At 42.5% G+C, this 12,784-nt stretch overlaps 1 protein-coding gene across 2 annotated transcripts in view; it reads right to left on the bottom strand.

Annotated features, from left to right (window-relative positions):
• The window catches only part of LOC309624383 (uncharacterized protein), a 65,581-nt gene that overhangs the window by 43,859 nt on the left and 8,938 nt on the right, over positions 1–12,784 (bottom strand). For both annotated transcript variants that reach the window (XM_082382553.1, XM_082382552.1), the window contains exons 2-3: positions 11,187–11,294; positions 10,418–10,535 (exon numbers count right to left, since the gene is read on the bottom strand). In XM_082382553.1, coding sequence (XP_082238679.1) covers positions 10,418–10,535; positions 11,187–11,294 — 226 coding nt within the window. The remainder of the gene's footprint in view (positions 1–10,417; positions 10,536–11,186; positions 11,295–12,784) is intronic.

Genomic DNA, 12,784 nt, shown 5'->3' on the forward strand with positions numbered 1-12,784 from the left:
GGCTAAATATGGAATGGCTTGGTAGCCTAAGGTTACAGAACAAAAATGTTAATTCTTGGCCCTGTATACAAAACAACTCTCACTGATAGTGTGTGCTCTTTATTCTTTTCCTTGAAGATTAAGGTTTAAGTAGTTTTATCTCTGGGTAGGATGTGCTTCATACAGGATGACTCCGGATGCCTTTTTCTATATATAATTGGTACAGTCAGGACTGAAATTTCATTTTCCCTCTCCTCATAGAAAATAATATAAGCACCTTATTAAACAGCACCTAGACCAGGAAATGCAAGGGCGTTATAATAATTCTAAGCTCATTATGATCTTAGTGAACAGGTTTAGATTCAGGACAATACCGGAAATGATTATAAAGTGCATGCCTGATCAATTTCAATGGAGTCATTATTTAGTGTGAGATAAATTTAATGCACATCACTGTCAAATGCACCCATGTTTGTGGAAAAATAGGAAGTCATTACAGTACTGCTTCATAACAGAAATTGTACTATCAAGACCCATAGATGTCATCACTAAAAATGGTCCCTTTCCTAGGCATTTACACTTGTATCTTGATCACCCAAGAAAGAGTAGCTGATGAAGGTCAGCAGAAGGTCAGGTCTAAGGCAGAAACACGATTCCTTTATGAAATAAACTGCCTTGTTTTATCTGGCCCCTTAAACGATCCCACTAATTACATTCAAGCAAGCAGGGTGGGGACAGATTGTGTGGAATTTAAAACAAAGGGTGTAGCGCATCTCCATGGCTGTTTTGTTAGAATCTGTTAGCTATAAATTACATTTTGAGTCGTTACTATCATTTATCTTCAACTCCTTATAACTTCCCATCATCAGAGTGAACCGCCAGGTGGATGAAACTCTCTGGGCCTCAGTTCAGGAAATCAGTCAGTGGCATCATGGAAGTTTTCCTTTTGTATTCAATCCTGATTTAGGTTCAGAGCCTAAACTGAGTCATTGTTGTGCAATTGTGTGACCTTGGGGAAGTTATATGACTTTCCTGAGCTTCGATTTCCTCATCTGTAAAAGGAGGGTAATGTGAGATTCAGAAGTAATGTATCTAAAGCACCTAGCACTTCTGTGCTAGGCCATAATAGGCCCCAAATCAATAGTTGTCTCCACCAAATAAAGCATATCAGCGGGCTTGACTTGAAATTTATTCCTACTTTAAATGATTTCCCGATAATAAGTCTGAGACAGATTGATAACAGCCTTTTATGGCTCCTCCTATATGTGAGAAACATGTGGGAAACAAAGCAGAACACTTAGGGCTTGTTTCAGAGATAAAAGACTAGATAGTGCCCTCTCGTGGTAAACGGGTAAAACGCGTGAAGGACATTTATTTTTTTACTTGGATTCAGACTGAAATCACAGAAATACCTAGAATGTAAAACCATGGGGTCAAATATAATTAATATTTGGATAGGGTTTTAACTTTCACACCATCCTATAAAACAATGAAATGAAGGAAAAACTCCTTATCTATTATAAAACAAATTGCAGTTTAATCATATGAGCAACAAAAGAATCAGAGCCAGAAACTATTTTCTTTTTCAATCAAAGGTGACCACTTTGATTCATTTTTGCACTCATGACTAAGTATTACATAAAAAAATTAGTTCAGTAGGATGAATTAACAGACTTCTTTCCAAGTTCATGTAGTAGTACATAACTGATTGTTTCACAGGATTTCTGGTAGTCTCTGACAGTTTAGAAAACAGGAATTGGGCTATATAATCTTCTCCAATGATTGTCTCTAAGCATTAGTTGATACAGAACTTCCCTTAACTGGACATTAACGAAGCTGCTCCCATCTAGCTCCTGAACTCTCAGAATCTCCACTTCTACCAGCACTATTGCCCTTGAAATTCAATCAGGGCAGTGTCAGCTAGTGGTTAAAAGCAAGAACTCTGAAGCCAGGCTGGGTTCAGCTCTATGACTCAGTTTTCTCATCAAGAAAACAGCAGTGTTAATACCAGCTGCTTCGTAGCGTTGTTCTAAGGATTGATTAAGTTCATATGTGGGAAGTGATTAGAACAGATCCTGGAATTACTATTATTGCACAGCTCTTATGTGCCCATCCTTCTCAGTATTACAGAGAATGCATCAGAAGCTTAAGATCCAGACCCTGCCCACAAAGAGTTTATGATTTACATGGGAAGACCTTGTTAGAGGGGTGGGTCTTTCCCCACTTCTTGGTTTGCAAGGGGAGGACTTTTCCTGAAACATATCCAGGGCCACTCATATTCTTGTCCTCCCCGCGAGAAGTGGAGTGACTCAGTTGGAGTGGGGTGACCTTGGGGGCAACCCCATGAGGAAGTGGTGCATCTTTTTAATGCAGGTACAGGCTCATTTGACCCTCACTCTATAGCACATCCTCCAACTTAGCTCGGTCAACAATACAGGTGATGACTGGATTCTGCCAGCCAACCATTTGGTCTAGTTCTCCATTTGTTCAGAACTCAGTCTGAGAACTGGACAGCTATTTATTGAGGGGACCCCCTTGGAGACCCCAACAGAACATACTGATCCATAAAAGCAATTCAATCCTAACCTGTATGGTGTGGACCTACCATATAAACCTGTCCAGAAATGAGAATCTGGTGTAGGTTGAAGCAACAGAAAAGTGTTTCATGGAAACGGGACTTATGCTGGCTCTTAAAGAATGGGATAGAATTTGGGTGGGAGGAGGGAGGAAAAAAGAATCCTTCTGCAAGCAGAGCAATTTTTTCCTAAAACTTGCAGCAATTTGCACTTCTATGCAATTGGAATAAAATATAAAATATTGGTTAAAATTAGAAAGTCATTTTCTGTTTGATGACTACATGGTGCCATAGCCGAGCTGTGGCAGAGAAACAGGTGACGTAGTTCCTCGCTGCCTGATTTTCCAATCACGTGACCCAAGTGCCGGGAAAGTTCTAAGTACTTTACACATATTAGTCACTTATTCCTTACAACAACCCTATGATCTAGATATTATTATGTCCCCCACTTTACAGCTGAGGATACCAGAGCACAGAGAGTGGTAATTTGTTCAATATCAGTAAGAGATAGAACAGGGGTCTGAACCCAGGCAGTCTGACCCCAGACTCCATTCTCTCACCTCACTCTGCTTTGTGATTTCTCAGCCCAAGGGAGGGGTTTGGGGTGATCCTTCCTTGTGAAGGTGGTCAGTAAAGAGACCAGCCTGACCAGAGTGAAGGTTTGGACTTTGGAGGCTGCAACAGGAGGCTGAGAGGTAGGTGGGACTGGTTGATGGAGGGGTTGAAAAGCCAGGGGTTTGGATGCAGAGATAAAAAGAAAAGGCAGGATTAACCCTAACATGCTCCACCCACTCAAGAACAATTCTATATTGCTCATCATATTAGTTCCAAAGAAGGCTTCAAGGGTTTCAGTTTGGTTGAATGGACATGACGTAAATATGAGGATATGGCAGAACAAAACCAGCACCTGATCCCTCTGTGCATCGGCTGGGCCACCCATGGGCAGGGCCCGTGAAACACGTCCTCATTCATTCTTGCCTTCCAACTGTCTGCCTAGAAGACAAGCAAGGCTGGAAGTATGAGTTTGAGATTTCATATATATTTAAGAGCTGAAACCACGACGTGTGAAGCCCCCTGAAAAAAAGTTGCTGAAGGAGTATGAAGAGAAATACTGATGGAAGAGGGAATTTGGGCAACCCAGTGCTGTGGAAGTCAGTTGATCTGCACAATGTAAGAAGTTCCCGGTCAGCTACTCTGAAGGGGTGGTAGAAGATGAGGACAGGTACGAAGCCGGGAGATTTAACAGTGAGCTGAAAAGTACTGAAGAGAGGAAATGAAGCTTGGTTTCTTCCCTACATCACTAGTACATTGGGTAAGGAAAGGAACACCTGGTTCCTGTCATGCTCCTGACTGTTCTCCACCCTCCCAGGGCACAGGGCATCTTTTAAGTTGGCTAAGATGATGTGGTGGTGGTGAGGGGGTACACTTTTGAGAGGCTGGGCAATAAAAAGAAATCAGGAAAGGGAAGCAGATTTTTCAGAGGTGTTTTAAGATAGAACTTAACAGAACACACAGCCCATGGTATCATATGTGTTTGATCCTTCCTATATAAATTCCGTGATTATGTTATTAAGACCTTTGTATCAGTACGGTTCCCACCAGCAAAGCAGAAACCACTATGACTACTTGAAACAGGGGGATTTAATGCATGTAATTTGTTATGTAGGTGACAGAAAAAGTCAAAAAGCCAAACTGAGGACAGAGAGGCAACCTAGAAATTAGCAACAGCAGGAAACCACTTCCTTGCCAAGTCTAGAGGGTCAAAGAGAAGAGGCCAGATCACTGGAACTCAGAGGCCAATTTCACCTGTAGAAACTGGGAACGGTGGGCTTGTCGGGAAAACTGGCTGAAGAAGAGGTGCAGCTGCTGCCCGAGCATCCCGGGAATAGCGGGGCGGATAGACTCTAGCTTTTCCCTTCCGCCCACTCCAGTCTCCCTCCAGCACCTCCCATGGCCAAGTCCAGCCGGACATCCGCTGACAGGGGAGTCTGGGAAATGCACCCAGGAGCGGTCAGGCCCCAGGACACAGAGCAAAGCAGGGGACTGGCCAGGGGGGCACCTGAGGGCAAACATGTCCCAGACCTGCTCGGTGCTCTTATAACATTTGACCCATCATGGGGATGGTCTCTACCTTGTACAGAGGAGCCAAGGCCCACCTGAGGGTGAAGTCATTTCTACCAGAAACCAATTAGACTCATTCTTCAGCCTCAGTTGCAGAAGAATCGAGACGCCTAATGGCGGCTCTCGTGTGGTAGGCCCCACGGTTTCTCCTAGATGGAGGGAGGCGGGCTGAGAGGTAGAGAGTGAAGGGTCAGGGAGAGGAGCCCATGAGCACCTCCCAACACCCTTTAGAAGCTGCGAGAAAAATACTGAGGTGGGGAGCAGAGTGGAACAAGGCCAGGCAGGCTGGAGGCTGAGTTATGGTAGGAATAGAGACCTCTACCATGTAAGCCAGAGGGTGTACATGTTTCATATACTTTCTCTTTTGTTTTCTTTCAGTATTTTGATAAATTAAGAAAGACATTTGAAACCCCTACATGTGACACTGGTGTTACGATGTTGGGTGGGGTGAGTGGATTTCTGTCCAAGCTTATGCCATAGCTTTAGAGAGAAAGTGGATCCCTGGGGCCGGTGGTCATGGGGGATTGACATGACTGAAGCCCAAGGGGAAGTGAAACCCATAATAGAAGCTTCAGGTAGGGAAGCAGTTGTTCATGTGCCCTGACTATATAACCCTAACAGTAAGCCTAGTGATTTGGAGTGTTAATAGCTAATAGTTATTGAACACTGTCTAACTCCATGCCCTCTTATATACACTGCCTATGTCAATTAATTTAACCCGCATAACAACCCTATGAGGTAGGTGCAGATTATAGATGTGGAATTGAGGCTTAAAGGTTGAGTAACTTGCCCTGGGTAAATTGTGGAGCCAGGAGTGAATTCCAGGCAGGCTGTTTCCAGAGCCTGCCTGTTTAACCACTATGGGCAAATCTAAGAATCTTGACAAAAAAGAAGATGTCTTTGGGGAATGAGAGAAGTTTCTGGAAAAGATAAAATGAGGGAGGGAGCTCTTAGAAGGAGATGGGAAGGGCTGGAGAGGAGAGGACAAGTGACTGGCTCTGTGAGAAAGTCTCTGCTACATTAACATGACATCAGCCAAGCTTGAGCATTTCTGCGGGGAACGCTGTGTTGTACAGTCTGTGTCTGATGATTCCAATAGCGAGATTCCCTGTGGATCTGTTGTCTGTTGTTTCTGTTGGTTCTTACTCAGGGCCTTGTCTCCTCATGTTTCTGGCAAATCATTGAGAGGTGGGGTTGTATATGAAAAATAAGTTATGGAAATATTTTGAAGCCTAGACTTGTGTTAATCTTCCTCAAAAAAAAACTTTTGTTTGTTTCTGGGGAGTGCTGGCAATCTGGGATCAGCTTAATTCAAGTTCAAGGCCTGAGGTTTTCTGAACTACCAGGTGATGATAAACCAAGCCTGGTATGATCTGGGTTATTTCTGATTTACTCTTTCTCCTCTGGTTGTGGGAGAGGCCTTTTGGGTCTTAGGCCAAAGCAAAGGATTACCTACCATGGAAAAATATTATAAAAGTAATGAGAAAGCAACAAAAGGATTGCTATTTTCATCAAGAGTTGATTCTGCATTTCCTCTCAGATGGCTGCTTTCTCTGCTCCTATCAACTCCTGTGATTCTGGGCTATGGACCAAGGCAGGTGGCAAGGTGAAAGATCAGGGTGAGGACACAACCAGTAAACTGGACAGAGAAGTACAGAAATGGATGAGTGGAAATTCAACGCTGAGCTTTCAGAAAGACCCTGAACAAGCTAACCTCACTCTCCGCTTCAGAGAGTGAACATTAGTAATGAGGGTACCACAAACTGTGACATCCTGTCACATCATGAAGAGACAATGAGGGTGGGAGGAGGGTCCCTGCTCAAGCACAAAAGGGTCCAGGCCAGTGGGCTCCCTGACCTTGTTTTTCCCTCCAGACCATCTCTTGGCTGCTAAGGGGGGTCCCAGGAGCTGCAGAAGGCAAACTGAGTGCCATGACTCAAAATTGGCAGGGGAGGGGATGGTCAGGGTCTGGGATTTGATTTTATCCTATTTTAATAATCAATTAGCTTAAAGAAGGTAATTTGGATAAAGAAGATGTGGTACATATACACAATGTAATATTATTCAGCCATAAAAAAGAATGAAATAATGCCACCTGCAGCAACATGGACGGACCTAGAGATTATCATACTAAGTGAAGTAAGTCAGAAAGAGAAAGACAAATATCATATGATATCACTTATATGTGGGATCTAAAAAAAATGATACAGGGACTTCCCTGGTGGTCCAGTGGTTAAGACTCTGCACTTCCACTACAGGGTGGGTGGGTTCGATCCCTAGTTGGGGAAGTTCCGCAGGCCACGCTGTGTGCCCCGCCTCCCCAAAAAAGACTCCACGCTCCCAACGCAGGGGGCACGGGTCTGATCCCTGGTCAGGGAGCTAAGATCCAAAAAAAAGAAAAGATACAAATGAACTTATTTACAAAACAGAAACAGATTCACAGACAGAGAAAACAAACTTCTGGTTACCAAATGGAAAAGGGTGGGGGGGGGGGATAAATTAGGAGTTTGGGATGGACATACACACACTACTATATAGAAAATAGATAATCAACAAGACCTACTGTATAGCACAGAGAACTCTACTCAATTAAACGGGAAAAGAATCTGAAGAAGAGTAAGTATAAATATATGTAGAACTGAATCACTTTGTTGTACACCTGAAACTAACACAACATTGTAAATCAACTATACTACAGTATAAAATAAAAATTGGCAGGGGTGGGGATGTCCAGGATCTGGGATTTGATTTTATCCTATTTTTAAGCTAATAAATTAGCCTGTTACTATTTCACGAATGCTGGCAGAAGACATCGACTTGTTATTCAGAGAGAAGGGACTTTAACACTCATGGCACAGCATGACCACACTCATGGCACAGCATGACCACTGCCACATTGGCATGGACTCCTCTTGCCACCGGCAAGTCCCCTGGGGGTAACACAGGGGGCCTGGGATGGCCACCTGCGCATGCAGTGAGTTGCGTTACAGGAGAGGACGCTGAGCTTGGGGAGTCCAGTGTTTTAGAGCCAGCAGTAAACAGCCCCCCCTTTGTCCCAGGGGGACACATTATCTCATTCCTCAAGGTTGCCCTTCGCAGACACAACCCTGAGAAAAGACCCAGGAGAAGCGTGGCCCTGCCTTCTTGCCACACCCAGCAAGAATGCACAGGGCCTCTCAGGGCTCATGGTAGAATAAATTTCCCCACAGAGGTGGTGTTGGGGGATAACTTAAAATGTGTATAATCTTAAAAAGATTATTATTTTCCATTTGTAGTCTCCAACAATGGGGGTCAAAGCCCCACTTGTTAGGGTTCTGCTATTTGGGGGGACCCAGTCCGGCTAGCTAGCACGGCTTCCACCACTGTTCTCTCCTGAAGTTCGCTGCCTCCTTTCAACCAGCTGTGCTTGTTTTCAATTCTGCTCTTTTGCATGCTCTGCTGATATTGAAAGCAGCGTGCGCAGTGGCACGGTTGCTGATCCTGGCATTAAGAAAGCTGGGTTTAGGTCCAAGCGCTACCATTTACCAAACACGAGACCAACAAGCCCATCAGGCAATTCAAAGTTGGGCTAACATAGTACCTTCCCTTTGTTTACTGAAGTACACTTCAAGATCATCATTTTGCAAGTCACACTTCTCCTCCTCCCAAAACGTGTTCCTCTGCCTCCTGCATTCTTTACCCTACGTAGGGACACCATCTGCCTGTCCAGATTCTTGTCCTCCATGCCTCTGCCTCAGGCTTGCCAGCTTTACCTTCTAAGTAGTATTGTTCTTATCATCTTCTACTCACTCTCCTCCCTGACATTGTTCATGTTTATCATGTTCCACCTGGAATCATTCAATAGTTCCCTCGGGAGCTTCTAGCATCAGGCTCACCACCCTTCAATGGAACCGTCTTACTGCCTGGTCTTTTCATTTCCCTCATTTCAAATACCTCTCATCCTCGTCCAGTCCAATCTCCTTACAGCATGTTTTTTCCTTAAGTCCTTCTACACCTCACCTTGTCTTATTATTACTTACTTCTTGTGTTTCTCAGCTCCCACCATGGTGTTTTACATCTTTGGGTCTTTGATGTTCTTCCTACCTGGAATGCCAATCCTCTCTATGACTAAGCCCTACTCCTTTAAAAACTCAGGTCTGGTAATAGCCAATGATGCAGTACAAGAAAAGGAAATTAGGAGTATAAAATTGGAAATGATATTATACACCAGGAAAACCCAAAACAATCAATAGAAAAATTACTATAAGCAATAAGAGAATTCAGTCAGGTAGTCTGATCAAAATAGTACCCAGAAACATCCATCCAATAGGGAACGGAATGTTTCAATACATTATGGTACATCCATATAGTGTGATGTTATAGTATATTAAAAGAGAATGAGGACACTCTCCGTATCCTGACATGGATATATGTCTAAGATATGTTGTTTAAAAAAGTTGCTTTACAATGTATGTAATATGCCACCTTTGTGTAAAGGAGGAGGAGGGATAAATATATTTGTGTAAGGAAACTCTTGAATGATAACAAGAAATTATAAAAGCTTTTGCTTTTGGACAGGGATAGTGGAGAGGGTTGGAAGTAGAGAGGACAGTATATGGGCAAGACTTTCCACTGTATATTTTATGTTGTTGAGTTTTGAATTAGATGAGTTATTCAAAAGACTTAAAACAAAAACAAAATAAAAACCAAAACCTCAAGCAGCACCTCTGTTCCTTTATGTCTCCTTCATATGAGAGGAAGTCCAGTGTGGTGACTGGGAGCAGAGGCGTGGCATTCCGCAAACCTGGATTTAATCCCATGCCTCCACTTACCAGCTTTTTGACCTTAGGAAAGTCATGTATTCTCTGAGTCTCAATTTCCTCCTTTATAATTTGGGAATAACAACCCTCAAAACAACCCTTTTAGATGAATATTAAATGTGATAATGTTTGTAATGTAATTAACACAATGTTTTATATAAAATCAGCACTTGACATTTTATACGTACATATTTACATATACCTACATATGTGTGTTTGTGTATATACATGTATACACACACACACACACACACAGAGTTGACCCTTGAATAACATGGGGGTTAGGGGCGCTGAAACCCCATGCAATCATTAATCCAAGTACTGCTATCTCTGCCTCAAAAACAAAGGAATTGATAAATGTCTCACCCAGGGGCAGAAAGTTGAAACAGTTTGGATAGAATCAGGACTCAAACCCTAGTTCGGTTGATTCCAGATGCTGTGATTTCTAACTGAAAACAAACTTGTCCCCATACTTCATTTAGAGATCTGTAAAATGGTCATAAAAAACAAACTTATGGCGACCAAAGTGGGAAGGGGGTGGTGGAGGGGTAAATTAGGAGTTTGGGATTAGTGGATACAAACTACTATGTCTAAAATAGATAAACAACAAGGTCCTCTTGTATAATACAGGGAACTATATTCAACGTCCTATAAGAAACGGTAATGGAAAAGAATATGAAAAAAACATATATATATATATATATATATATATATATAACTAAAACACTTTGCTGTACGTTAGAAACTAACACAACATTGTAAATTAACTATACTTCAATACAAAATTTAAAAAATAAAGATCTTTAAAATGAAAATACAGGTACTATATTTATTGGAAAAAAATCCATGCACAAATGGACCCTTGCAGTTAAAACCTGTGCTGTTTAAGAGTCAGCTGTATACACACACACACACACACACGGATACAGATATAAATACATACCTATATGTTCCAGGAGAAGTATAGTTCATGCTACAGCTTTGCTTCACAGGGCTCAGATATTCTTTCTCCCTCCAGGATTCAGGCAGGTAAGAAGTAACTTGGACTTTCGAAACAGGTGCTGCAAATTGAAGCCAATAGAGCAAATGTTGCCCATGGAAACATGTTATCAGACTCACATAATGTTTTCAGAATCAGGACATTTTACATACAAATCAGGGTTTCTGGTTTCTTAGAAAAATTAAGGCATATGGCAATACAGGGCCCATATTCCGGCTTGTCCCCAGGGGACAGTGCTGAGTGTCAATGTCCCCTTTAGATGGGACGAACTCTCTTCATTTCACCACAGGCCCCCAACTTCCTACCACTCACCACCCCCCCCCGTCCCCACCAGTCCCATTTATGTTACTTCTCTTTCCCACATGGGCATTTGAATTGATGACTTCTTACTTAAAATGTTATTTTTCTCTCATATTTAAGCATCTATCTTTCACATTTAAATAATAGGTCTGCTCTGAACCCACCTCACGTAAGTCAGATTACTGGATTAGCACATAGTTTTACCCTTAGATTGTATTGTAAATGGCAATGCTCTCCTAGAATGCTATATTAAGTTCTCAGGGTGATGAATGTTCTGTCTGTTGCATGCATATTCATTTCCCTTCCAACTCAATTTCTCATCTTAGAGACATTTGTTAGTGTGTTTTGATAGGTGTCTTGGGGGAGTTGTTAAGATATTGTGAAAACTGATCCTGAATAAATTTTCACTTACGTTTTGTTTGGCAGTTTCTTCTTTTAGGTTTGCTTGTTGGTTTACTTCTCTGAATTTTAGAGTCTCCTGCAATTTCTGACCTCCAGGCAAAGGTAGATGAATGCAGTTCTGAAATAGTAATGAGATAAAGGCTTCATCAGAATTAATAGGCAAGAGAGAAGGACACAGCTGCTCCAGGGAAAGCCACCCTCGTCTGAGGAAATCAAGGGCTTCTCTCAACAGGATGCTTTTTTTCTTTTTTCTGTTCCTCTTCTCTTCTTGATCTCATATAGTCTAACTTTAGAAATGACTTTTTTCTTTTCTGAGCTAAAGGATGAAAATGGAAGACTCTTCCTACTTCCATATCCAGGAACTGAAACTCACTGTATTTATCCCAAACATCTCCTTTGATTCTTCTCCCAAAGTTGGCTAATGTCCACTTTGTAACATGCTTATATTTCCTATAGCTGCTACATATTTGTTGACTTCCAACATGAACTACTTCAGTACCTCCTGTATTCCTGCCATTAGGATAGCCACAGAGAATATAGGTGTGAACCAAGGATAATGTCACTCTGTAAGAACCATCACCTCAAACTCTTGGAATTTTCACTCCGAAATCCATGCAAAGGGGGAAGATTGGTAACAAATCCACAACACAATGGGATAGATGCCATGAAACAGATATGAACAGAATGCTGTGAGAACACAAGGGAAGGAATAAATTATTCTGCCAGGTTTGCCAAGAGAAGCTTCTTGGGGGAAGGTTAACAGGATTTCAAAGTATGACCAACAGTTTTGCCAAACAGACTAAGAGAGGTGGGTGCTCCAGGCAGAGGAAAGAGCCCGTGTAAAAGTCCCAAGTCTTGACAGGCACATAGCCTGTTGAGGAAACAGTGGGAAAGCTAGGATGGCTAAAGTGGAAAGTAAAGAATACTAGGGCATTTGCAACAGTCCATTATAGTAAGAAATGAGCCTAAACTCAGGTGGTGGTGGAATGGATGGAGGAGAGGGGCTAACCTCAGGATACAGGTGAGAGAGGAAGGAGCAACAGGAGTTAAGGGTAACTGAAGTTTCCATCTTGGGAGTATCTCTGTACTCTAACACCATCACCAGAGGAGGAAAACCCAGGAGGGGGCAGGTCTGGGGTCAGCCAGCAGGGTTTGGATACTGTGACCCCATTGAATGACCTCTGTGGCTATATCCAAATGGATGTTCTTCATTTCCGTTTGCCAATGTGACTTTTTCCCTCTCTTCTGTGAATTTTTTTCTATTTCCTAAGACATGACTCTCCTGAATTTCCTGTTACCTATCTGATCCCTCCTTCTCAGGCATGCAGAAGAAAAGGGGTGTTTGAAGGAGGTTATCTGTGGTTGGCTACAGTTCCTATCTCTTGTCTACACTCTCTCACTATGGTAATTTCCCATTTCACAGCTCCTCAATTACCACCTATGAACTGGTGACTCCTGACTCCAAGTCTGCATCCTTCATCTCTCTCTGGGTTCCAGACCTTTTTGTGCAACTGCCTACTGAACATTTCCACCTGGGTGTCCTGTAGGCACCTCAAACTCAGTATCTGAAACTACACTCTCATCTTCCCAAGTCAAAACTGCCCTCAT

This window comes from Balaenoptera borealis, assembly GCF_965194805.1.
Source record: "Balaenoptera borealis genome assembly, chromosome: 2".
NCBI classification, from domain to species: Eukaryota; Metazoa; Chordata; class Mammalia; order Artiodactyla; family Balaenopteridae; genus Balaenoptera; species Balaenoptera borealis.